General features: G+C 40.8%; 1 protein-coding gene across 1 annotated transcript in view; it reads left to right on the top strand.

Moving 5' to 3' along the window:
• Brinp2 (BMP/retinoic acid inducible neural specific 2) overlaps nucleotides 1–27092 on the top strand; it is a 101235-nt gene that overhangs the window by 49484 nt on the left and 24659 nt on the right. Inside the window, exon 2 of the mRNA XM_048357200.1 lies at nucleotides 5678–6023. Coding sequence (XP_048213157.1) covers nucleotides 5755–6023 — 269 coding nt within the window. The 5' untranslated portion in view covers nucleotides 5678–5754. The remainder of the gene's footprint in view (nucleotides 1–5677; nucleotides 6024–27092) is intronic.

Raw genomic sequence — 27092 nt, 5'->3', positions numbered from 1 at the left:
GGTTTTGCTACAACATGTTGTGTATGACAAGTACAAATAACACTTCTGTGATTTAAAAAAAAAAACTGACACTCTCAGATTTATTCAAGGAAACACCTCCTCAATAGAGTTGGCCAATTAACCACTTAAATGGCTTGAAAACTTATTTAATGTCACTGCCTAATCACTTTATGAAATGTCACTGCCCCAGCAGAAATTTTTTTTTCTACTTTATGCCTCGCTTCTCTTGCACTTCGCTCTTCCTGAAACACAAAGTTGCCTTTCAAAGAAGGCTGAACATTTAATGCTTTTCCTTTTATACATGGGTTCTTTACATTTGCATGGAATGATGAGACTCCTGCAAATTCATGGAATTATCTTTCCTCATAAATCATTTTCCAGATGACTAAAGCATGGGTTCCACAGGGAAGGATCTTATCTAAGGGCATCAACTTGTAAGAACCAAGCAACTATTTTTCATAAGTGTAAGTCATGGGATCGTGTAAGTGAGAGACAGGTGAACCTGGACCTGCCACTGTGATATGAGTCCCTGTGCCCTTTGCTTTCTACTCCTGACCTCACTTCTCTCACTTGCTAGAAGGGAAAATTTCATTATTCATTCTTCCCAAGACTTCTACTGGTATTTATTCATGATGGCATCATTAGCCATTTGATTGATTATAATACTCTCACACCCATAGCTTAGCTATACCCTTAACTCTCCCAGGTTATAACCCTCTCCTCTCTACAACAATTTCCCATGTGGAAATTTCCTATTTCATTTGTGAAGACTTTACACTGATGCCTCAAGTCCTAATTGCTCTATCTTTTGATACCAAGCTTAAGAGAATAAAATCACCAGGAAGGCACAAAAGAACCACCCCTCCACCCCTTGGCCCCACAGCAAAATCCTCAGCAGACTAGTCATCTCAGAGAGGTAGAGATATGATTCTTACAGGTGCTACTATTATGAAGTTACATTGCTTGCTTTCATGTGGCCTTGTCTATACTTGATTTTTTTCTATTGACCAAACTGTGACCCATTTAATTCATGGCTTAAAGAATAGATTTGAGCTAATGCACTCAGCCAAAGAAACCCATTGCTTGTTTTACTTGTACCTTTGGTGCAAAGCCAATTTACTATTTGTCTAGGTGTAAAACTGACTTAAGTATGGTGAAAGTAAAAGGAAATGATTTGGCTTTCACAAAAATTTATGTGTGCTATTTTTTTTCAAAGAGGAATGAGTTCAGCTGTTGTATACAGACATGTAACACAAGGGTTGGCTTGTACATCCAGCTGTAGAAGGAAAAACTGGAAGCAGGATGCTAATTGTTTTGTACTGTTGCCTGTTAGTGGTACCATTAGAAGCTGCAGAATTCAGACACTTGAAATTTGCTTGACAGGTTACTATTACAAAATTTTGAGTGATATTACTATGGAGAATAAACAGGAAATGGCCAAAAGTCAGGTTTTTATATAACTGTCAACATAGCAATTATTATGTCGTATTTTTTCAAGTCAAAGGAATATATTCCAAGGATTATTTTTTGAAGAAAGTTTTGAAGCTTACTTAAAACTCTTATTTCTTAAAAAAAGATTTTTTAAATCAAAATGCCTTTGGATCTTGAGAAAAAGCAGTGAAGCGGAAACCATGTGATTCCCAGGCCAGGTTTTTCAGAGGCACAGTGAGCTCTGAATTCAGGCATTCTTGCTATGCTCAGCAGATTTGGCCCAGCAATCAAAACCATTTGATTCTAAGGCTGATATTCCTATAACCAGGCAGGTTCCAGCACATTGTGAGCTCTGAAAAAGCCTAATTACAAACAAAAATGACGAAAAGCGCCTTAATATAGCTTGCTTCTTTCAAGGAGCTCACAGCTTTCTGGATATATGCTTACCTGTCCTTAGGAAACTCTCCCTTGGCAGGTGAGAGGGTGGTTACAGGAGCCCTGGAGGCCTGTCTACCAGAGCCTAGGGGCTGGCTAAAGCCAGGGAATTGCACCAAATATATGTGCAATGAGATGGCAAAAATAGAGATGTGACCTCTGACTAGGAAGTGTCATAGGTAGGAGGAGTGTAGCTAGGATTGAGTTGGGGTTGATGCTCAAAAGCACTCTTAAGAAACCATGCTGCCATGCTGGACTGGGGATATGGCCTAGTGGCAAGAGTGCCTGCCTCATATACATGAGGCTCTGGGTTCAATTCCCCAGCACCACATATACAGAAAATGGCCAGAAGTGGCGCTGTAGCTCAAGTGGCAGAGTGCTAGCCTTGAGCAAAAAGAAGCCAGGGACAGTGCTCAGGCCCTGAGTCCAAGGCCCAGGACTGGCCAAAAAAAGAAAGAAAAGAAAAGAAACTGCCATGCTAACTTCTCATTCAAACAGAGGACTTGTCTTCTTTAGGAATCACAAAGGGCTCTCACTGGTCTAGTTAAGGCATTCACCACAACTGGGGAGGGTGAGGTGGACTTTAATGGTCTGCATTATTATTACTGTGAACTTAACATATCATAAATTGTCATCTCCTGGTTTTTGTGCATCAGAATCTGGATAATAAGTTGTCTGGATCATTGGTTCAGGTCTCCCAATCAAGGACTTGTCCAGGGAAACAATTCTCTTCTAAGGTCATATAGTTGTTTCTTGGCATGTGTAAGACTGAGATTCCTATTTCTTTGCTGAATAGTAATTGAGGTTGTTCACAGCTCTTAGAGGCTACTCTCAATTCCTTGCCACATGGAACCCATGGGAGTTTATAGAATAGCTAGTTTGCTCTCCTCTACACACCCCCCAATGGAAAGTGAAGACTCATCTGGGATATTGACCCAAGTTATTTATAAGTCTTTGTCCTCACTGCTGCCACCATCTAAGAGATTATCTATGTGGACTTCAATGCATTCCACCTTCTTCAACTGGTTAGTAATTTAATCATGGAGGTGATCTCCTTTCCTATTCACAGGTATTTTCTGGCTACATTCAAGGGACAGGAGTTATCTAGGACATACACCAAAAGACATGAGACCCTTGGGAGACCAGTTTAGAATCCTGCTTTTTGACATGGCTTTCTAACCATCTCTGTGCGTTTTCACCTCACAATATTTGCTCCCCTCGCCCCCGTGCCAAGCAGCCACCATCACCAAAGTGAATATTTTTCCTTCCTTCCATCAATAGGCCTTTGGAAAACTGAGCAACATTTTATAAGGGAAATTAATCACTAATGATAAGGTTTCAGGTAATATAATGAATGCTTGTTTTTGTGTTTCATTACTTAGCCTAGTGTCTGGCACTTAGGCCTCTTCAATTTACATTTCTTCAATAGATGAATATGAGAATGATTAAATGAGAAATATTTTGGGCATCTTCATCAAATTGTACTTACACAAAAATGCCTACTCTTTTGATATGCAAGGACCATTCCTCCTTTTAGTTTCAAATCAGGTTTTTTTTTCCCCTTGGTAATGCATGCTTACTAAAAAAAAAAACCACTAGGGAATTTTCCTTCTTCCTATGATTTTGTTTTTATACTTAACTTCTTAATCCAAGTGGAACTAAGTTCCTAATATTATGTGTAAAATATCCCATCCCTACTCAATTAGTCAGAGATTCTCTTGCTTATATACCAAGATCTTACATGTAAGGTTTATTTCCCAGCTGTCTTAGTTCATTGATCCACCTGTCCAATTTGTGAGCCAGTATCACCTATTTTAATTACAAGAATTTTATCATGTTTTAAGATCTGAGGGCTGGCGACTCATTATTTCTTCAGTCCCCTCTCTCAGCAAGTTCATTAAGCATGGGTCTGTCTAACTGCTTGCTCGAGCTCTCCAGGCAGCACAACATTCTTTTCCAAGGTCTGAACATGAAGCCAAATCTAGGTTTATATTTCTGCTTCTACATTTTCCCAGCTCAGCTCCACTGAGTCCCAATAAAATAGAAAATCATAAGAATGTCCTGTAAAACAGCTCAGCATCACACAGCACATTGTAGGAAGTCAGCACCTAGCATCTGCAGCAGAAGGATTACTCTGAATGTCCAGTCTCTCATCCTTCATCCTTCCATCCTTATGAGCCAAGGAATCTTAAAACTATACTGTACAAATGTTGTGTCAGGGGTGTATCTTTGATTTGAATCAACTTTGGAGCTGAGAGTTCCAGGATTCAAATTGGGTTCCATCCTCTGTGCAGTTCTTCTAGAGTTCTCTGATGTTAAAGGAATCTGGTGGTTTTGTGAGCTTGAGCTATCTTTGACTGCCCTGGGGGCTTTGGAAAAGGTGCATGAATCAGTGTTGAGGCCCACTTCCCCCGCCTTTATGGGAGTCTGGAAGTGCCAGGAAATTAACATTTGTCATTCTCAGACAGCCTCTCTATCTGGGCTTTGGCGACCAGAGAAAATCTTCATGTGGTGAATTACAGGTACCAGAAGTTGGGAATTATTTTGGCACATGCTAAAATGGTACTGGCAAGGGAGGGGACATGGATAGGACTCCAAGAATGTATGCTACAAAACAAAGACTGATGAAATTATTCCAATTCTGGGAAGTCCCACAGTATTGAAAGATCCCTTACTTCTGCCTAGAGGTTAATAATGGTGACTAGTTGTCCTCAGACAAAATGCAGACATTGGAAATCAGAGGCCTGTGATGAGTCACAAGGCAGCCAGGAATTGTAAAGTCCAGAATATTTCTTCTTTCCTGGCATCTTCCCTCCAACTCAAACACAACAGGGAAAAGACTCATTCATTTCTTCAAGAAGGGTGTCAGAGGGCTCACTTTATGCTCTCAGGAGCCAGAAAGACCCAAGATCAAGACACCCAGTAATGCTCACCTGCTGTTGGAGGAGGAGAGTTTGATAGCCTCACAGACACAGATCTACTCTGAGGATGGTAATATAGATGTCCTTTTCCATTGTAACTTCATCTCTGCACAACTCTCAACCTACGAAGGGGTCTTAGATATTATTAGTCAATTCTCTTTATTTCTAGAGACTCCAGGGAAGTGATTTGCCCAAGTATTCATCCTGCTTCCTAGCAACAATGAGACTGGGCTACTTTTCTGTTCTACAATTGTCCATTTGAAAATTGAGGGTGCTGCTTGCCTATGGAGCTTCTAGAGACAGCAGCGAGTCTATGAGGTGATCCTAACAACATATTGAGCATTTCTGAGAGATAAATACAAACATGGGGTTGAGTGAATGGAAAGAGGGAGGGGGGAGAGGGGAATGAGGGAGAAGGTAACAAACAGTATAAGAAATGTACCCAATGCCTTACATATGAAACTGTAACCTCTCCGTACATCACTTTGACAATAAATAAGAAAAAAATAAATAAAGTTGATTCAAGTGGGAACAACAACAACAAAAAAAGACAGAAGCAATGTAGCATCAGGACTGAGTTACACTGCATTCCCTGAGTTCAAGATCTGGTCCAACACTGAATGACTGTGTAGACAAAAACAAGCAACTGCCTTAACCTCTCGCAGCCCTTTCCTTCTCATCTATCAAATGATGACAACAGGGCTTCCTCATGGATATTTGTTTGAAGAATTAAATGAATGAAGTGATATCCATCAAGTGCCTGGGACCACATTGAGCTGCTAGGGTAAAGGATTCCTAGGCAGATGCCACCGAGTTATGTTTGATGTTTATAAGGACGGCCGTGGGGTACAGCTAACGCCTAAGTGACCTCTCCTTTGCTACTTTTCTAGTTCCAGAGCCCCGGAAGAGCGGCACGGAGGGGGAGAGCGTGGCGAGAGAATGAAGACACCAATCGCCTGGGAGAAGCATGAGGCGGCAGTGTGGCTCTCGGTTTAGAGGGCTTCGGCCGGCCGCCGCCCCATGGGCAGCCTTGCTGGCACTGGGCCTGCCGGGCTGGGTGCTGGCTGCCTCGGCCACAGTGGCTGCTGTGGTCCCCGAGCAGCATGTGTCCTCGGCCGGCCAGACCCCGCTGGACTGGCTGCTCACAGACCGAGGCCCCTTCCACCGCGCTCAGGAGTATGCCGACTTCATGGAGCGCTACCGCCAGGGTTTCACCACCAGGTACAGGATCTACAGGTGAGTGGAGATCTCCTGAACACCCTCCCCCCGCGGCCCCTCCCCCCCCATCAGTCGAGTTGCCGGAAGTCTGTCATGTGGGTTTAAAAAGAGGAAAGAAAGAAAGAATGAAGAAAACACACACAAGCTGGAAAACCTGCTAATGCCTCCTGGGGACTTAGCAAAAGGGTTTCTATTTATAGGTTGTGCTGCTTGTAAATTGAGGACAAATCAGGCGGCATGGAGTCAGCGTGTGGCCCCGTGCTGCCTTAGGAGGTCAGAGTCAAATGCTGGGGCCCGGTTTTAACTAATGGGTTAGGCACTTTTATGAGTTGTAATTACTTAGACATGCAAATGAAGGAAGGGCAGCTCCTGCCTTAGAGGCCTTAGTTGACCTGCAAGGAGCAGGGACAAACCTGTCCTTACCCTTGTTGACTTCACTCTGCCAGTCTCAGCCTCATCAACAGAGCCAGTGGCCTTGGGTATGCAAAGGGACTGGACCTTCCCGGCCCTTGAGACCCTTATCTAGGGGCATCCGATCTGAAAAGATCTGAAAGTCAAACGCGACAGCCCTGCATGGTCCGTCCGATGTGGGATACACAAAGTACAAATTCCTGGCTGCTTCAAATTAGTCCCTACTTTGGGTAACCCATCAAGGCTTAGGGATCCCACAAGGTCATGACAGATTTCAGGCTTTCCTTTAAACAGTGTGTACACTTGTCCCTTGTTCATGTTTCTCCTTTTCTCTTTACCCTATCTACATTGAAGGCATCTTTAGAAGTATTGGGAGATTCTATTTACCTCTCTAGATTTTGAATCTTTTTCTTTAATATTAATTTATTTTATTTTCTATATCTAAATACATTTATCTTCTAAATTCATTTTAATGTTCACTAATAGTATAAAGAAGACATGGAAAAAACATAAAGAAAAATTTAATCACAGAATCAACCCTTCTAGAGATTGTGATTGTTTGCATTTTGCCCATAATTTTCTAAGCCTAGGAAGAGACTCTTGCTAGAATCTTTGCATAACTTTTCTAATTCATTTTATTTAATCCTTCAAATAACCCTTTGTTAGAAGAGCAATTTCTCTCAGAGAGAGAGAGAGAGAGAGACAGAAAGAGAGAGAGAGAGAGAGAGAGAGAGAGAGAGAGAGAGAGAGAGAGAGAGAGAGAGAGAGATCCAGAGATGCTACACAATGTGCCAAGGAAAAATTACACAGTTAACTGGTAGATCCAGGATAAGATCCCAAGTAGTCAGACTCCAAAGTTTTTGATTTCCTAAAATACAGTTAGAGCTATTTCCCCCTTTTCTAGGGCTGTGTTTTAATCTGCAGCAATGGTATACCCTGTTTAGATTAGTACGGAACCTCAAACATAAGGATTTAGGAATATTTAGCATGGGAAGATTCCCAAATGGGAAGAATAACCTTTTCTAAAGGCCATTCACCTGGTTCATTTAGGTGCAGATAAAGGAGCAAGGTCAGAGAGTCAAGGGGCTGGTATTTTGTGAAGTGTAGAGGTATACAGTCATGGCATCTTGAGCTCAGGAGTGAGTATTCTGCTCATTTTCCCTTTCAGGCCATTTCTCCCCCAGTGTGCTTAGCTCCTGCTGGGTCCTGGAAGAGATTACAGTTCACACTTCCTGCTTTGTTGCCTCTGGTCCTTTCATTCTCCTAAGACTACAGCAGAAATTCCCACAGAATCATGGAGAACAGAACAATTCAGGCAGAAAGTGGCTCAGTTAACACCTGCTCAGGTATAAACAGATGAATGCAGAGATACAGAGCAGAGGACCAACACAACTTTGAGTAATATTTAAGATTCTAGTCACATTCTTCCACAAATGTCCTATAGGACAAGTTGAGACCGCTCCTTTTTTCCCCCCTTAATTTAAAGCAATTCTGTTTCCATCCCACCAAAAAAGAAAAAAAGATCAGAAAATCTATTTTAGACTGTGTTTAAGCAGAGAATTCTTCCAGTCCAGTTAAATAAGACTTAATTTACATTAGACTATTTGTCTTATGCCAAATCTCATAGAAACATTATTATTATAAAAATATTTTTGAGGTATATTGGAAAAAGGGTGAACAAATTCTGTAGTGGTACTCACTGATGTTAGCATTTCCCTAGCCTCAGGTCCTCAGCTCCTCCCACTAGCCCCCAGATCCACCCATACCTAATGAGCCACTCCTACTCATTACCTACCTACTTCCCCTTTACCCCCAGAGAGAGAAGCTGCCACCTGGATAAGGTGTAGGCGCCATGTAGCTCCCTCTCCCATGGGAACTATGGCCCCACTAATAAACCTCTTTATGAACCTTCTTCTTCTGCCTGTGATTATCTCTGCATGGTCCTCTGGGATGGCCAGGAAATATTCTTTCAACTGACACTATGTTGAAAATGTACCATACAACTTATGGGTAGAGAGATAGGAAGGAAAAAGGAGGAGAGAGTGAGGAAGGGGTGACATTGTCCAAAAAGTCTTGACCTGACTTTTGTAACTCCTCTGTAAATCACCTTTATAATAACAATAAAATTATTTTTTAAAGTATATTGAAACTGAAGTCAAGTTTAGAATCCTAATACCACTAGTCACTTTGATGCGCTATAGGAATGAGAAGGGACAAACCATTTATTTCTTTTTTAAAAAATTTTTATTATCAAACTGATGTACAGATTAGGTTACAGTTTCATACGTTAGGCATTGGCTACATTTCTTGTACTGTTTGTTACCTCTTCCCTTATTCCCCCCTCCCCCTCCCCTTTTCCTCCCCCCCCCATGAATTGTTCAATTCATTTACACCAAACAGTTTTGCAAGTATTACTTTTGTAGTTGTTTGTCTTTTTTTACCCTGTCTCTCGATTTTAGTATTCCCTTTCAATTTCCTAGTTCTAATAGCAGTATACATGGTTTCCAGTATACTCAGATAAGATACAGAGATAGTGTAGGTACAACCACAGGAAGGGATACAAGAAGATCATCAATAATGGAAGCTGTAGTTACACATAGCACGTTGAAAGTAGTTACAAGAGTGATATAACAATCGTTTCCATAACATGGCGTTCATTTCACTTAGCATCATCTTATGTGTTCATAAGGGTATAGCTATTGGGCTCTTGTGTTCCTCTTCTGTGACTTGCCTAAACCTGTGCTGATTATTCCCTATAAGGGAGACTATAGAGTCCATGTTTCTTTGGGTCTGGCTCACTTCACTTAGTGTAATTTTTTCCAGGTCCTTCCATTTCCTTACAAATGGGGCAATGTCATTCTTTCTGATAGAGGCATAAAATTCCATTGTGTATATGTACCACATTTTCCTGATCCATTTGTCTACTGAGGGGCATCTGGGTTGGTTCCAGATTCTAGCTATGACAAATTGTGCTGCGAGGAACATTGTTGTGCTGGTGGCTTTAGTGTGATTTTGTTTGTAGTCTTTTGGATAGATACCCAAAAGTGGTGTTGCTGGGTCGTAGGGGAGCTCTATGTTTAACCTTCTGAGGAATCTCCATACTGCTTGCCAGAGTGGCTGAACCAGTTATTTCTTTCTTCCCTCCATAGATTTTTCTGTGCTAACCAAGCCCCAGTCTCAAGTCTGGGTATCTAGTCACCAGTTAACGCCTAGGCAGCAGCTTGCAGCTAGCCCATGGGGAATGCCTGTAATCACTTCTGCACCATCAACCATTCTATCAGTTGGTAATGGTTTTCTGATCATTGAATGTGACAAGCTCTTACACTGTGCCATTCTGTTTCTCTGGGGTCAGTTATTGCACATGAACCTGTATTTGGGGAAACAGTAACCAGTCATTCTGACAGGAATGCACTATTCTGATTTGTGATCCCTTGGAGGGGCCAGGGAATGGTCACACACCACTGCTGCATAATTATTCTGAGAGCTTTGCCTTCAGTGATTAAGTAAAATGGTAGTTTTGTGGATGCTTGGGAATTTCCCATTGTTATTGGGAATTTTTTCATATCTCCTTTCTTCTTTAGAGTGAAATGCCTCTGGAAAATTCAGGACCTGGCTTCCACAGACTGACTGAAGCAGGTCCTGGAAAACTGGTAAAAATACATGTATTGAGTCATCTGTCAATTTCTTCCCAAAAGATCCAATGGAGAAAAAGATGACAGAGAATACTGGAGAAGTTTGTGGAGAAATACTAGGGTCTCAATATTAGGATTTAAATATAGGTCTTGTGCTTACTAGGCTGGAAATCTACCACTGGAACCATTCCTCTATTGTTACCACCTCACTGCTTTTTGTTTTTTTACTTAAGTCATATATTTGAATAGGGTATTGTATTCATGTTGAGGTAAACCTGGAGTACAATACTATTATTTACATTTACCACTTAGCTAGCATGACAGGTGTTTACTATCATATCCAGCTTTATTTTTGGTTGGAATGGATCCTTGCAAATATTTTCATTTGCAAAGATAGAGTCTCATAAACATTTGCCTAGGCTCATCTCAAACCATGATCCTCTCAATCTCCACTGCCCGAGTTGCTAAGGGAGCCTCCTATGAACCATTGTGCCTGGCTTCATTTTATTGTTAAAGCAACGTGTAGTACATAGAAATCAGCTAGTATCCGCATGTGCCTTCCACCCTATAAATGGGGATAGACTGTTATAAGAGAGAATGAGACTTTCCAATTCTGCTGCAAGACAGTGCAGAATTTCTTAAAACTCTCACACAACAGGAGAGCAACCTTTCCTCCCTTCTAGCTGCAGAACAGATTGTACCAACTTCACAGCAAGGCTCTTACAATAACCCCCAATCCCACCTATTCTTAGTTGGATATCTGAGTGTGCTATCACATTGAGGAGATGAGTAATCACTCCAGAATAGCTCCAGCCTCTCTAACCATGGACCCCCACAGAGTGTTGCTTGCTCCATTACATATTTGTACTGAGGTGAAAACTGAGTCAGGTGACTGTTCCTAGATGCAGCTTACTAGCCCTACAATGTTGGGCAAATTATTTAATTCCCTCTTTCTCAATCTCTTTATTTGTAAAGTGGAGACAATAATATTGCCCATCTAATGGTCTGATGTAAAAATTTAATGAGTTAATTGATATGAGGCACTTAGAATAGTGCTCAGTAAGTATTACCTATTATTATTAGAGTGTCTTCAATAAATATTAGCCTATACAGGAAATGGTAATGCAATGGGGATCATGGGTACTATCTTTGCCATAGCATATGCTGAGGGCATAGCAATCTACTACCTATATTAGGAAGGGGAAAATGGTTATTTATTTACCTTTCATAATCACATTAACTCTTACCCCTCAGTCTAGCTCTTTGGTGGAAGAGAACCCAAACTAAAGAATGAATGAATTTTCTCTGGCCAAGGGGCCACCAGAGGGAGCAAAATTAGAGTATATTAGAGTATCCTCCAGCACAACTATAATTTCAACTGACAGGAATGGCTGAGCTGAAGTCCTTAGTCTTGTGTGTTGGTTCTTTGTGGCCTCTCTGGTCCCAAGGATGAAACCCACAGCCACACACTAGAGCTGGTAAGGAGACAATATACTCACTAGGTAAGCCCTCCTAAGCAACAGGGTGGGTTTGGTTATCACACTTAAAAACTTTAGTAATCCATCAACTAAACCTCTCAGTGTGTTCTCTCACTGTCAGACCACAATTTGAGCAATCAGCCCACTTCTCAGACACTGTCTCTTAATAGAGTCGTGGTAAGAGCTGTAAGAGAAGAGAGTCTGTCTTCAGTTCCATTTGTGACTCCCAAGTTTTCCCTCTTCACACCACAGTCCCCACGGTAATAAAAGCTTAAGTGGCTAGCCTCTCACAGCAGCATTATAGGGGAATGGGACTATTTGGGTCTCAGGCAGTGAAATAGAGTTGTTCAAGGTCAGAGAGGTAGCCAGTCACTGCCAGAAATAGCACTCAGGGCTCCTGACTTGAAGTTTCCTGCTCATTGCTCTTAGACTACGCCACTTCCTTTTGACTGCTAAGTGCATCTTCATCATAACACACCGTCTAATCAGGCCCCTAAATGGAGCTGATGCAAATGTAAATATGGTTTCTCGAAACACTCTAGCAGTAATGTTCCATTCTTTCCATGCTACAAATCAAAGTAATAAGCAGTCTGTTTTTTTAAAATTTCTTTTTGTATTAAGGTTTTAATAGAGAGATAATCATGGCATTGGAAAAAATCCAAGCCACTATGATGAAACACTTAAAACTCAGAGAGAATAAATTAAAATTAAGAGACAGCATTAGAAATCATACAGAACAAATGAACATAATATGGTGGTTGGGAGGAAAGCAAAGCTAGATATAATTCCAAAATATTGCCCTTAGTCATTATTATGTGCATTTATACCTACCTCTTCTTTTAAAGGAAGGATCTGGGGATGTATTACATGTCTTTTGAGGGGAAAAAAAAGAACAAAAACTAAACAAAAAATAATTACCTTTACTGAAAAATGGGGACAAAGTTTCTGGAGAAGCTGTAAGTTTCTAAAACCAAAATAGAATGAAGCTGAAAAGTAGGATGATATAGGATACACAGCACTAGGATCAGATGGTGTAAGGGACCAGACAAAAGAACTTTCTAGCAGGCACTGGAACAATGACCTACAAGAAGACAATGTGTTTGAAATTCATCTGGATGAAAAAAAGTAAGATTTGGAGTTAATTATGGTGAGAGAAGCTAGAAAAAGGAAGACATGGATATTGGAGCATCAGAATCATCTTAGAACTCTTGCCACTAGCCTACTGAGTGATAGTGTCTGAGAAGTGGGCTGGTTATTCAAATCATGGTTTGGAAATTTTAGTTCACACTGAGAGGTTAGTCAATGGAAATGTCAAGCTTTTGAGTGTGATATCTAAGAACACACTTGTTGTTTTAAGACTCACCTCACACCTACAAAATCAGAATCTGTGTTTGAGTAAATCCCCATTGAGCAGTAGGTAATTGTTGGGTAACACATGGGTCACACTCAGTGGTTGGAGTTGGAAAGGGAAGCAGAAATGCCCAGCATGGTAAAAGGTGTCACCGTGGGAAGGCAGCATCCCTCACAATGCATCTGTGGCCTTGACAGTACATGTTACAAATGGAAGACATTGTAGTCAAGAGAGGCTACACTTAGGATTTATTAGTGCCAAATCCTCTGACCTCATAAGAATAGTTGCTGCAGCTGGGAAAGTTTAGCAGTAGAAAAGGCTGCAGTGCCTAAGCAGCAGCCTGTGGGTGCCTCCTGGGAAATGGGGAGGTGAGGAGGCAGAGTGCAGCTGTGGAAGCAATCACAGGAGGAGCCCTGGAGATGATTTTGTCATCCAGACCACGTCTTGCCGACTAACAAATACTGATTTGGATAAACAGCGAACCCTAGGAGAGGCACCATCTCCAATTAAGAGATCACAATCCACATAAATAAATGGCAACCAAAGGCAACTGCGGTCTGCTTAGGTAAATCCCAGTGATTTCTTAGATGTTCATTGTAGCTCTGGAGATACAGGCTGCATTATTATGCAGCAGCAAGGCTGAGAGGGAAGGCCTAGTTTTCCTGTGGACGGTTAGGTGAGGAAGGAGGTTAGCTCTTTGGGAAGAAGGATCTAGGCTCCATAAATGGGGTGATCTCTGAAACTCTCACTAGGATTACATTTTGGCTTTACTGGAGTTGGTTAGGGCAGGAGAAAAGGGAAGATATATTAACCAATACTGTAAAATTTGAGGCAACTTGGTAATGATGAGCCTGAATCTCTGATCACAGATACTCTTTCTGTCTGCAGGTATGAGGGGTGGGTCAGGGATGCAAAAAAAAGAAAGGTTAAAGCTGCTTTTATCAAAAATCTCGTTCTGCCTAACTGTAAAACCCTTCTGGCATGTAAATATTGATGTGGATTATAGACCCAGCATAAGGCATTTTTAGGCCTTCATCAAAGGATTTTATTCCAGAAGCATCTGAAGGATGAGTCTCAGCATTTCCTCATCCTTGTGCAGAATCTCATCTCCATCTCTGGCATGGAAACACCACAAATAGCAGACCTATATGAAGTCCCTATTATGCAAGGCACACAAAAAAATAACATTGAATGAAAAAAAGTATTTTGCTGCTTGGAGCAGGAGAAAGAGCACATAAACAATTGCAGTTCAAGAGTGGCATTTGTGATATATCTCTTCATTCAACAAGTTTTTGTTTTGTTTTGTTGCATTGGTTATTTTCAAGGTAAGGTCTCATTTTATGCTCAGGTTGACCTGGACTATGATTTTCTTATATGTGCTTCCCTTTGTAGCTGGGATGATACATGCTTGCCAAAACACCAGCCATTTTGATTCCCTCATAGCTTGAGATGACAGGCCCAGCTATTGGTTCTAGTGAAGCTTCAGGAACTTAGACTAAGGCTGATCTCAAACTGCAATACTCCCAATCTCTGCTTCCTGAGTAATAGGATTATAGATATGAGTAACTGATTTCATGGAACTTACAGATAAATTCATTTGGATAAAGTGCTAGATTATTCTACATCGAAATGTCTGGAAAAGTCTGGAATGAAATGTCAGGCACAGGCAAATGTGGGGGAGGACTGGAGGCTCCTCATGTGGAGCTGGTAGAATACGTGGTGCTGATACATAGGTGCAGTAAATGTAGCATAGGCTGTAGCCAGGACCTGAACAGGCAGTCCTACTTGTCCAATAGAATTGTCAAGAGTACATGTCTCTCCTTTCCATGACTTTATCTTATTTTCCTCAAATGCCCAAAATGTTCCTCAGGCCCTGATTTGCTCTAGGGTACAGTTTATTTATTTTTTTTAAATCTGTCCCATGGAGAAGGTGTCATTTTTCAGTATTAGAAGTAAATTAAATAAAATTAAAATAATTGTATGTCTGCAGAAGGCAGGACCAAAGGAAATTCCTTTCTTACATTGCAAAAAATGTGGTAAATAATCACCAGGTGAGAAAGTTTATCAGTGTTTTAAGGTTCTATAAGGCTAGTAGTTTAAATGAAACTCCAGCATTGTGCTTGAAAATTGAATTAAACATAACTTTAATTCCTCATGCATTTGCTTCCAGAAGTTTTATGGATGGTCTCCTTTGTGAAAAGCATTATTCTTAGAACTCTAACAGGATATTGAAAATATAGAGAAAATACTTTCCTACTGGTTTCTGGTGGGTTAGTAGCTAGTTTGGGTGATAGCCGATCCTCTAGAAACACATTAAGACATAACACCTATGTTCTCAATGACTGGTATATTTGGTCCATGGGCTTTGGGCCAGAAGACTTAGGATGTGATTCCCAAGTTGTTCATGTATGCAACAACTCTTACCCCAAATTTCCCACATCTTTTGGGGACTCTATGCAAGTCAGCTATCATGACTTGAGATTAGATTGCAAGAATGCTTTGTAAAGAGAAAACTATACCATGCAAGAAATGAAAGGTGCACCCAAAGTGGCCATGTGAACAGGGCAAATCTCAATTTTGTTTTCAGATGAAATGTAGTAAAGAGATCTTGAGTCAATCAGGCAGAGAAAAGGAGGTTTAATTTTCACTTTGAGAAATAATTAATTTTATTCATGAATGAACTGCTGCTCAGAGACACATGAATGTGAAAAGGAGTGAGGAAGACAGTGTCTGGAAACTGTCACCTCAGCCTCAAGCAGACAGGGCTGTTGGCTTGTTATGTGCTGCTGCTGCTGCTGCTCCTCCTCCTCCTCCTCCTCCTCCACCTCCTCTTCCTCCTCTTCCTCCTCCTTCTGCTTCTTCCTCTTCTTGAAAAGCAATTTTCAGAGTCAGAGATTCTCAGTTACTTTTTTGCAAGTTTGTATTCAGCTTCAGCTACATTTCTCCCACCTCAGAGCTCCCCACATTGAACACAAGAAGATTATTTCAGTACATGGAGCTTAGAACAATGAGTGGCCTATAATGGGGTCTTCCTTCATCCAGGGCATATCTTTGTGCTGGCATCTCTGGGTACTGGCACTTCACGAGTACTGGATCATGTCCCAGGCCCCAGAGAATTCAGCCATGTTGGGAGATCCAGGAGGGAAAACCATAAACTGTAGGCTGAGTCCATAATGCAGTTAAGGGCATGCGAGAGCAGTTTGATTCTCATGCCAATCACTCATGGCCTCTGCCAGGATGAGAAGCAGGTGCATCTTCTCCAAAAGTGCACAAAGGCAATCTGGTTTGGACTGCAACCTGAGACGGGGACTCCAATCCTACTTTTTCCCCACTGTCTCCTACTAGAAACAACTGGATCTGACAGTCCATCTAGCTGATTCGCTCAGTCCTAAGTGAAGTAACTGTAGAAGACCTCACTGGAGGTTCAAGGAAGTTCTGCCTTGTGGATGACCTATGGGGAGGAGGAAACAGGTAGAAGGTCCATTCACTTGAGAGTACATATGGCTCAAAGATAAGAACTTGTTATGAGCAGGAATCACAATACATAAACTCTATTTAGGTTTGAAGCATAGATGGAAACATTACACTATCTCTGACCTCCTTGATTTTTCCATGCAATGAAAAGAGCAGGTGTGGGGGAGAAAACTGATAATATTTTTGTGCATGTGCCAGTACTAGGCTTTAACTTAGTGCCTGGGCACTAAGCTCTCTGAGCTCTTTAGCTCAAGGCTGATGCTTTGGCACTTGAGCTAAAGCTCTATTTCCAGCTTTTTGGGTAGTTAATTGGAGATAAGAGACTCATGGATCTTCCTACCCAGGTTGGCTTCAAACCTTGATCCTTAGATCTTAGTCCTTCTGTGCAGCTAGGAGGATAGGCATGAGCCAGCAGCACACAGCTAAAACTGATAGTTCTGAGAAGGAAAAGGAAGTTGGCCCACTTAACGTGGGGAAATAATGCAAAGAATTTTCTCAATGCTAGTATTAATGATGTTTATTAGTCATAATAGTTCATATGTATGGAACACTTACCATAGAGTCAACATTTTACCAAGTGCTTCTGTACATTAATTAAAATGATACTACTAATAAGGACCCTATGGGCTATGCTATTTGTTCCCATAATATGGATGAAGACACTGAATTATAGAAGGTGTCATACTACCAGGAGATGGAAGAGTTGGCAATTACCCTATAACAAGGGATCCAACTATTAAATGCTTATTATTTAACCAAATACATAATCTATGTCTGGGATAATGAATGTTCTGAGAGAAATAGTGACCAGAGTTGTCCCTCTTTCTTCTAGCATCCCAGTTAATCTTTGGGATGCAGGCATTGGGCCTCAGGGGGGAAGGTAGCAGTGCATCCCTTCTAAAGACGATGCACCTCTGTTTTGCACCACAATTTTCCATGTGCCCTTGGGCTCTGTGGAACCTTGCATGGGAGGAAGCCACAGATGGATCTTCCTGAAACACTGTACCCCTGCAAGTGTGGTATGTGTTGGCTTTGCATTCCCTGTGTGTTTCTACAAGGATGTAGTGTAAATCGAATTTCTGCAAATCAAATCCTCTACTGGAGGGACCCTTAATGCCATTTCCAAGATGCAGTGTCTTATTTCTTGCCTGGAAATGGCTTATAAAAATTCAGTGTTAAGTAAATCTCTATTCTCTGCCTTTAGGAGTAAGGGGGTACTGATTTAAAAACATACATGTCCACTTGGATATGTCATATATTTCAAGGAATATCTTCATAAAACCAGAGGAAACATGCAGTGCTGCAAATAACTTGTTTATTGGGTGACTGCAAAGGTGGATTTGTTTTTAACAGGGACAAGATTGGTGTGTATTCCAGGACAGTCCCACTTGCCATCACATCCACAGCACACAGTGCAATCAGATGAGAGAATGAAAAACTACATACCAACCTAGATATTGTGGCTCCTGAATCTGTGTTAGGATGTGTGGGTATAGCTGTGGGAAGATTAAGGCTCTATGGAGAAGCAACTGTTTCCCAAGCCCAGAAAAGTACTTCAGAATCCCCCCACCTCCTGCAAATGAAGTGGATATTGGAGTAAATACAAAGTCTCACTCCATGGACAGGAGGCTCTGAGGAGAGTAAAGTGAAATAGCCACAACTAGTGCTGCTCCAAGTGCTTCATTATAATCCCCAGTGCCTGGAAGAACTCTCATTTTCCTTGTGTACCAGGAGAGCCAGGCCCCACCTGGGGACATGCTAGTGACGGAGAAGGGACAGGAAGAAAAGCTCTCAGGGGAACAACTTCTCTTGGATCTAGAGAGGCACATAAACACGCACTGATCCCTCGACATGGCTACATCATTGGTTTACTAGTAACGGAGATAAACTTTAGCATCTAAAGCGGGTTTGTTGCTCTCTAGTTCTGGATATGTTCTATTTTGTGAGTCTTAGAAAGAAAACAGGAAAAACAATCCTTTACTTTGGCCTGTTTTGTTGAAAAGTCATATACAAGTGGGACTACACAGAAGAAAATGACTCCAGGCTGAATACCTATGTATCTCTACATCTTTATACCTCTATACCTATATCTATATCACTTTCTGTCAGCACAAGATAGAACTATACACATTGTTGTTCTTGTATATCATAGCCAGGAAAGAACAGGGAAGTTGAGAATAGCAGGATTTATTAATCTAAGATGGGAGACCAAAAAGGCAGAATCACAGCAGATAAGAACTAGGGAAAGACCAAATCTGTGAATTAGAAGGAAACTTCAGAATCACTCTTTTCCCACTCAATGCCAACAATGAAGAAGGTGGTCACCAGCCTGACCAGAGAAGTTTAATCCATGAATGATACACTGAAACCAACATCCATTGAACAGCCTAAAACACTGTAAAGACCTTCCTGAAACTGCATCATAGTCTGTTTTCCTATAACTTGACTTATTAGTCCTGACTCAACTTTCTCTTCTGCAGATCTCTAGATATTTGAAATAAGTTATTATTCTTTCTGATTCTTAGACTCGTTAGCACTCTGTAAATCCCCCTTCCCAGGGGTTTTTCTCTCTCTTGCTCCTCCTCTAGAATATTCTCTCATAAGCTGCCCTTGTTTCTTTTCCCCCAACTGTCTGCTTTTTATCTTTCTTCATAAAGAAAGTACATGAAATTTATTTTGACATAAGGTTTTCTTCTTAAGCCAATTCTGGTTTCTAGGGACCTTACTTACTTGCTTGTTCACTTTTCAGAGTACTCAAGAATTTTGAGGACTTTGGATCAATATTGGTTCTCCATTTTAGAGTCTCTCAGATCAGGCTTTTCCCTCTTCACAGACTTCTTTGGCTTTGTACATTCCATGTGATTCTTGAAGGTGAGCTGTGATGGTTCTAGGTCATAGGCACAACTCAGGAAATGGGGTGACTGTTCTCTGAAATCAAGGTAGCAGAGCTTCAAGAAAAGCAAGAAATGTGTGCTGGAGATGAGTTGAGAAAATAAAGCATTAAAAAATTCAGGTTAGATGTATTAAAAGTATTCTGGCTATTTATTGGCATCCAACTTGTATTTGGTTTGATTTTGAGTGCCTGTAATCTATAGGGACTGTGATAAAATCATGGCCAGAAAGGAACATATCCTGTTTCTACTGCATGTCCTACATATTCTTTGTGGTGCTTTCTTGTATGACCAACCCTCTGTCTGCTCCACATTGTGTCTCCTCTCTCTCCGTCATTGATCCTCATCTGAATTGTGTGGGTCCACCATTTCTATTCCTGCCTCCTCTCATATTCTGGGCTCATCATTTACCACTTGTATTTTTTTTCCACTTGATTACAACCTTATTGGTACATCTGATCCAAAGGATAAAACTCAAAACCAGTTTTCATAACATAAAAGTCATTTCCAAACTCACCCCTTCACTCTTTCAACAAATAGGCAATGTGTTCTGGTGCTGACCTGAAGCTACTGATCACACCCTACCAATCCTTTCTGTTTTTCCTTTGTTCCAGTGCCAATGCATTTCCAGATTACCTCAGTTGCAAGAGGTCCCTTCCATGCCCTGTCTTTTTATATCCTGTTTCCTCTTCCTGTAAAGCTCTTCCCACCTCTACCAGTTGAGCTCCTACTTACCTTTCAAACCATTTGAACAGCATCTTCCTAAAAGGTCTTCCTTAACTTCTTCAGGGAAGTTAGTTATTCCAATATCATTATTCTCTTCTTTTCTGTTTATTTGCACTTAATTTTGTGCTCCTGTTCACTTATCTCTTTTTGTTCCTTACTTGGGTGTGGGTTTCTTTTGGCAAAGAACATATCTTATTTCATTTTCTTATCTCAATACCATGTCTGCTGCATAGAAGGACTAATTAAAGGACAAAATTATTCAGTAAGGCCAGGGATGGGAAGCTTAGGCCTGTAATCCAAGCTATGCAGGAGACAGAAATTTGAGGATCATGGTTCAAAGCTGATCAAGGCAGGACAGTTCATCATACTCCTATCTCCAATTAACCAGCACAAAGCTGGAAATGGATACATGTCTCAAGTGGTAAAGTGTCAGTCAGTCGTGAGCCAAATATTAAGGAACAGTGCCCAAGCCCTTAATTCAAGCTCCAGTACCAGCACACACACATACCAAAACTTTCACTAAGATTGGATGATGTGAGATTGAGTTAGTAGAGATTCAACAAGTGGTTAGAACTCCAGGTTCCAGAAACCACTTTCTGGGTTTAAATTGCATATCTTCTGCTTCTGTATGTGCTCTCTACAAGCAATTCTGCATTTTTAAACTTTATTTCTTTCTCAATATGATAATTTGCTACTTACTGAAAGTGATTTGTTTTATTTCAAGATAGATGCTTATTATTTTGTAAAGGACTTCCTTGAGATAAATACAGAAAGTACTTAGCTGGGAAATATCAAGAGAGTATGGCAGTCCCAATGATGGGAGTCTCACTGAGAAAGAATAAAGAAAGGGCAGTCTTAGTCTACCAAGCTTAATTTACTGCATATAATCCCATTCATTAATCATATTTATCTCTTAAAATCTCCATACTATTCTTCATAACTGTATCCTCAGTTAATCTATTCTATTGATTTTACAAATAATAGGTAGTTCAAAATAAATATTTCATGGTGACAAGTGCTTCTCCTGTGGAACAGAACTCATACGACAGAGTCCCACAGCCCCCAGGTTAAGTTCTCAAGTCCAGGACCATTCAATGTGTGTATCTAGAAAGTAAGAAGAGAGGCCCAGTGGAGGAACATTGATGAGCTGATGAAAGGTGGAGGCATGGCTGTTTGACCATACAACCACAAAAAAGTGGTTATTTAAAGGGATCCTTACCTAGAAAGGCAATACAATCAAGAGCCAAAATTATTTTATCTTGCTGGAACACTATATTGATACAATCAAGATAGTATTTATCAAAGTTGCTAGCTGCTGAAACTAACAGTCCCCAGATCTCAGTGACTTAACAGTAGTTTACTTTGTTATTTTTCTCATTCCACACTCCAAAATTACTTATAGGAAAGAGATTATTTTGTGATCCCATTCAGGGATGGGCCTCCTTCAACCTACTTCCTCTTCTGTCCAATTAAGACCTGAAGGTCTCCTCTTAAGACCTGAAGGTTTCTTCTAGAGCCTGGTAAACAAGAAAAGAAAGAGAGCATGAAGAATTTTTTTTTCTGTTTTTTTTTGGCCAGTCCTGGGCCTTCGACTCAGGGCCTGAGCACTGTCCCTGGCTTCCTTTTGCTCAAGGCTAACACTCTGCCACTTGAGCCACAGCGCCACTTCTGGCTGTTTTCTGTATATGTGGTTCTGGGGAATCGAACCCAGGGCCTCATGTATACGAGGCAAGCTCTCTTGCCACTAGGCCATATCCCCAGCCCGAGCATGAAGAATTTTATGAGAGATATTTGGCTAAACCTGAGTTAATATTTCATTGAGCAGAACTCAGTCGTATGACTATATGCAAAGGCAGAGATAGCTGGGGGAAGGAGAGTGACCATCTGTGAGTCTAGGAGGAACATGGAAATAGCTTACAGAACAACTTTCCAGGTTCTGCCAAAGACATGGAATGCAAGAAGGATGTGAAATACAAAACTCTAAATTCAAGTTTAAAAATGTCAACCTCACAGATATAGGATAGTGGAGGCCTGCCTTGACAGCAATTTTTATGAAGAAGAAAATCTGGGACTGGGAAGAAATATGGGAGACTAGTTGACCATAAAATAGCTGTTAACCAATAATGGGTTGTCTTTAAAAAATGAACCCAATATTCAAGTGCACGTTAATAAAGCAAATATAGGTAGTAGAGCAGACTGTCTTTACCTCTTCTATGTATCCTTGACTAAGATAATTACATTATTTACATCTTAGCTAGCTCAGCTATAAAATAAGGCTAAAATGGTGTATGTATCATTTAACTTGTGCCATAATTATACATACACAACCCCAAATTCAATCAGTAACTTAATATACATACTTATTCTTTTTTTTCTGTTCCTGGGGGTTGAACCAGGTCTTAGATGTTGTTCCTAAGCTTTCTTGCTCAAGGATAATACTCTACCATTTGAGCCACTGCTGTATTTCCAGCTCTTTTTCTTATTTTAGTAGTTTATTGGAGCTAAGAATCTTACAGGCTTTGGTGCCTGAGCTGGCTTTGAACTAAAATCCTTAGACCTCAGCCTCCTGAGTATCTATGATAACTGATGTGAACCACTGACAGTCCTTGGCTTCTAATTCTTACTATTCATGTGTAGGGTACCCTTGTGAGCTTTGCTTCAGGCTGAAGACCAGCAAGGAGGCCAGTAGGCCTCTCTTCTCATGGTATTTATTCTGGAACCCAGGATGAAGGAGTAACACTTGAAATGCCTGTGGGGGAAGAAATAGAGCCAGAGAAACATCTTACAGAGATGGCAGGTATAGAGCAGGGAGAATGAAAACATGAAATGCCTCTTGAGGGCTTTGTTTGTGTGACAAGGGTGCAGGGTAGCTCCTAGCTTGAGCAGAGATCATAGGCAAAAGGCAGAAAATCATTGGTAGTACAGCCTAGGTTCTGCTGAAATCTGACCACTAATCTACTGAGCCTTAGAAATAGCCACTTTCCTTGTTTCTTTTTCCCTCATTAGTTAACATGTAAAGGGCTAATAATTAACTATAGGCTTCCACCTCCTGTAAGCTTTTCACACATTGTCACCACTACCCTCATTCTTTAATTTAAAACAAAGTCATTTAACCAAATATATAGGGTAGGGAAATAAGCACCATCCACCAGGGTTGAGAATGATCAGTTAGCTGACTACACTGACATTTGTAAAGTTATGATTTCAAATGTGTAAAGTATCACATTCCTGAAAATGATAGGGCTTAATAAAAAGTGAACCTGTGATAATGGTTCTCATGATGATAATGATGTATTCAAATCTTGTATCCAAGTGTACTCTCAGTGACTCGGAACGTAGCAACCAGATGGTGTTCAGTTCGGTTGCCATCTATAAAAAGCAGTTCATAGACAAGCTAGATTGCAAGGAACAAAAGTTGAACATGAAGGCCTAGATATCCAAAGACCCTTAAAAGAACTAAAAATAGTGCCAACAACCAGGGTATGTATATGTATATATACACAAATACCAGAAAGTCTATCTCATTGCAGAAAGAGCAGAAATTTAGAGTAATGAGAGGACCTGCTAATCTGTAGGAGCTCTTTTCGGATAAAATGGATAATGCAAAGCCTATGAAGAAATGTGATGGATGGAAGGATGGCAAGGCTGTTAGCTTGCTGAGAAGAAACAAGCTCAATGGGAGGTATATAGTAGGAAGGAAAGCCATTTTCTCTATAAATGAACATCTGACCTTTAGAGTAACAGGTCAATGGCCAGGGAAGAGCTGGAGTCACTTTGCCTGGGAAAATACATCTTAGGTCCCATCTTGATTCCTTCCAGTCTCACAGACTCACTGGCCCTTCCTTTTCAGATGGCCATTGTGTCTCCTGTTGATTTTGCAAGCACATCATTCCTGGGTCCTTTCCAGGCCCCAGAGCCCTCATGGGGCAGTGTGAGACTCACCAAACACTCATCTCCTCCTCCTCCTCCTCCTCCTATAAGCTTGACTCACCCCTCCCCATCTCTCCCAATCAGCCTTAATTAAACTGTTTGAAAGCTGCAGCTTGATTTTAATTAGAGCAAAATTGAAAAGATTAGAATGAAATTGGCCAATCATTGTTTACGGGCCGTTGTTTGAGAACACAGCAGGCTGCTAAATTACCTCCATGCCAGGCTTCTTGAGTTCTTCAGACTGGGGGAAAGATGAGGTACCATGACATCAGGGGAGGGCTAGCCTCTTTTGTACTCTTGTGCATTCAAGAGTTGTAGGGGCTGAGATATTATTTAACCAAATGATTCCTGGGTTAAAGTCTTCCTGCCTGTAGATTTTTCCTATCCACAGTGGTAAATGAAGAAGAATTACCTAGGAAGTTTGTATGACAAGAGTGCAGGGTAGCCCCTAGCTTGAGCAGAGATCATAGGCAAAAGGCAGAACATCATTAGTAGTACAGCCTGGGTTTTGCTGAAATCTGACCACTAATCTACTGAGCCTTAGAGACAGCCACTTCCCTGTTTCTTTTTCCCTGTACTTAACCTGTAAAAGGTTAATAATTAATGAATGATATTTCTCTTCTCTCTTCAAAGGTCTTTTTTAATAAAAAAATAGAGTTAAAATTTTTTACAATTTTAAAAAAGCTTGAAAGCTGGGAATATGTCCTAGTGGTAGAGTGCTAGCCTCGGATACATGAATGAAGCCCTGGGTTCAATTTCTCAGCACCACATATATAGAAAACGCCAGAAGTGGCATTGTGGCTCAAATGGTAGAGTGCTAGTCTTGAGCAAAAAGAAGCCAGGGACAGTGCTCAGGCCCTGAGTTCAAGCGCCAACACTGGCAAAAATAAAACAAAAAGCTTGAAAGAACAAACCATACCAATATAAGAGATTGTTTTTTTATTATCATTTCTTTTTTATAGCTCAGATTAATCATGTCTTATTCATTATAAAAGTAGAGATTCTCTAATAGCTGAGTACATTGCAGTAATCCATTGTTGAGACAGAAATCTCTTGATGGTAGGATGTGTCTCGAAATACTGCCTTCTGTACAGGAGCCAAAGCATAACAGATCCCAAAGCCCCTGAAGCATCCAGCCAGAGAACACGAAACCCTCTTAGCTGAGTTGCTGAGTAAAACATGGCATCTTTCAATGTATATGTTGGCCCTGAGTTTTACAAGACAAAAAACGAGGGCCCACAAAAAAGGAAATGTCTGAGATTGGTGGATGGAGCACTGTGAGGTACATTGATAGAAACATAAAGTAGGAAGAAGGCCTTGTGTCTACAGCTCTTTAGAAAGCCACTGGCATAGTACTGAGTCATGCTCATTGAGTTTCCTGTGTCAAAGTGGCAGATTTTGAGCTGACTGGGGAAGACAATGATCTAAAAGAAGGAGGGCTCAGAAAACAAAGTTAATTGCATTGATCAAGGGTTGGTTGATATGTGAAAATTTTCTGAAGGGTCATTGGTTGAGAGTTTCAAGTAGGCAAAGTAAAGTCACAAGGGGAAAAATAACAATACAATAGTACTCATGTCTTTGGCTTCAGGCCAATTCCTCATTTTTGTTCCAAAGTTCTTAAATATTTTATTCAATAACCAATCCTGTGTCTTTCTTAATGTCTTTAATGGGAAACCAGCCATAGTTTTCTTCTAACCATGTTATACAGAAAAAAACAACTCCTTAGAGAATCCTAGCTCAAACTTTTTCAGCATTGCATAAAAAAATGGAGGCGTGCCTCTGCCCACAAATAAATGGCTGAAAACAGATCAGTAGTGCCCAAACATAGAGTTACACGAGATTTGCTATCATGACAGCTCATGTTCTTTGTCATTATTTGCAAATTAGTGCTTATGTTGGGTAGCCTGGACTCTGGCTAACAGGCTACTTTGCCACAACCACTCTGTGAATCCTAAAGTTCTCTTTTGAAAAATGCTACCTGAGGGAACAGGTGATGATTTGTTGGCTGTGTTGGAAACAGCATTATTGCCTTCCCCAGTGAAGTCAGCTTGGAATCTCAGGAGCAAATGATGGTTCCTAACACACAAGAGTGCTCTGACTCTGGGACAGGCTACTGTCAAACCCACGGAAGTGCCATGATGGAGAGGGGGTGTGGGCAGCTGCATACTCAGGGTATTGAGTTGTGGAGAGACCCACATGGTCGGGACATATGGAATGTGATTGGCTAATGATAACCATATCAATGGCCTTGGAGATGGGCTTCAACATGTTTCTCCTACAGGGGTGGAAAGAGCTGAAAGATTTCTTTAAAAATCTGGTAATAGAGTAATGCAGCTGCTAACATGAAGTCTCAGCCACACCAGCAACTTGGTAGACTGATATTCACATTTATAACTTCGAGGTTTCAGCTTCATTGATATATAGTTTTGAATTTAAAGTATGTATGTATGTATGTATGTATGTATGTATGTATGTATGTATGTAGGTATTTAGCTAGCTAGCTAGAAATATTCCCTCTCTGAAGGGAGATATCATAGGTAATGACTCTTCATGGGAGCTGGATCAATGCTCTCAGTTTACAAGCTCCAAGAGTGGTGCTTAAGCATCCGGCTGTTGGAAATAGCAGCCCAATGGAAGGTTCCAGCTGTGCTCTTCATCTTCTGTAGCCCCAAGACCCTGCAGGAGGTTCTGGCTGGAAGATTTCTTGGTGACCAGTGCTGCTGGATAGCTGGTGACTTGGAGACACCATCTTTTACTTAGTTTACCTTTTCCTTTTGAATAAAAGTTACCTTATTGTCACTTAAGACCCCCTTTTGCTTCGAATCTAGAACTGGCTCACTGATGATTGAGTCCAATGACACTGTTCCCTGAGGTTTAGCATGAACGTGGTTCAACTCTCCTATTATAAAATCCCCATTTGGGTTCCTGAGACACCCCTAAATCCATGTACAGCCATTACTGCAAAACTAGCAGACCCAGTCGTGTGTATCACCAATCTATACACTTAGTGTGAAACAGTTTGGGACAAAAATAACTGTGATCCTTTCAAATAATTATCTCTAATCTATTTGTACCTTTGTATTCAATATATTTTTGTATAGCTGATATAATATGTTGGATTATATCTTCCAATCAGGATATAGCCTTTTGGAGACCTCATCTTGGCTGTTTTTCATGAATATGTTAATCCTTTG

The sequence above is a fragment of the Perognathus longimembris genome, chromosome 11 (genome assembly GCF_023159225.1).
Source record: "Perognathus longimembris pacificus isolate PPM17 chromosome 11, ASM2315922v1, whole genome shotgun sequence".
Lineage (NCBI taxonomy): Eukaryota > Metazoa > Chordata > Mammalia > Rodentia > Heteromyidae > Perognathus > Perognathus longimembris.
The sequence above is the reverse complement of the archived record's forward strand: the minus strand, read 5'-3'. Positions and strand labels throughout refer to the sequence as shown.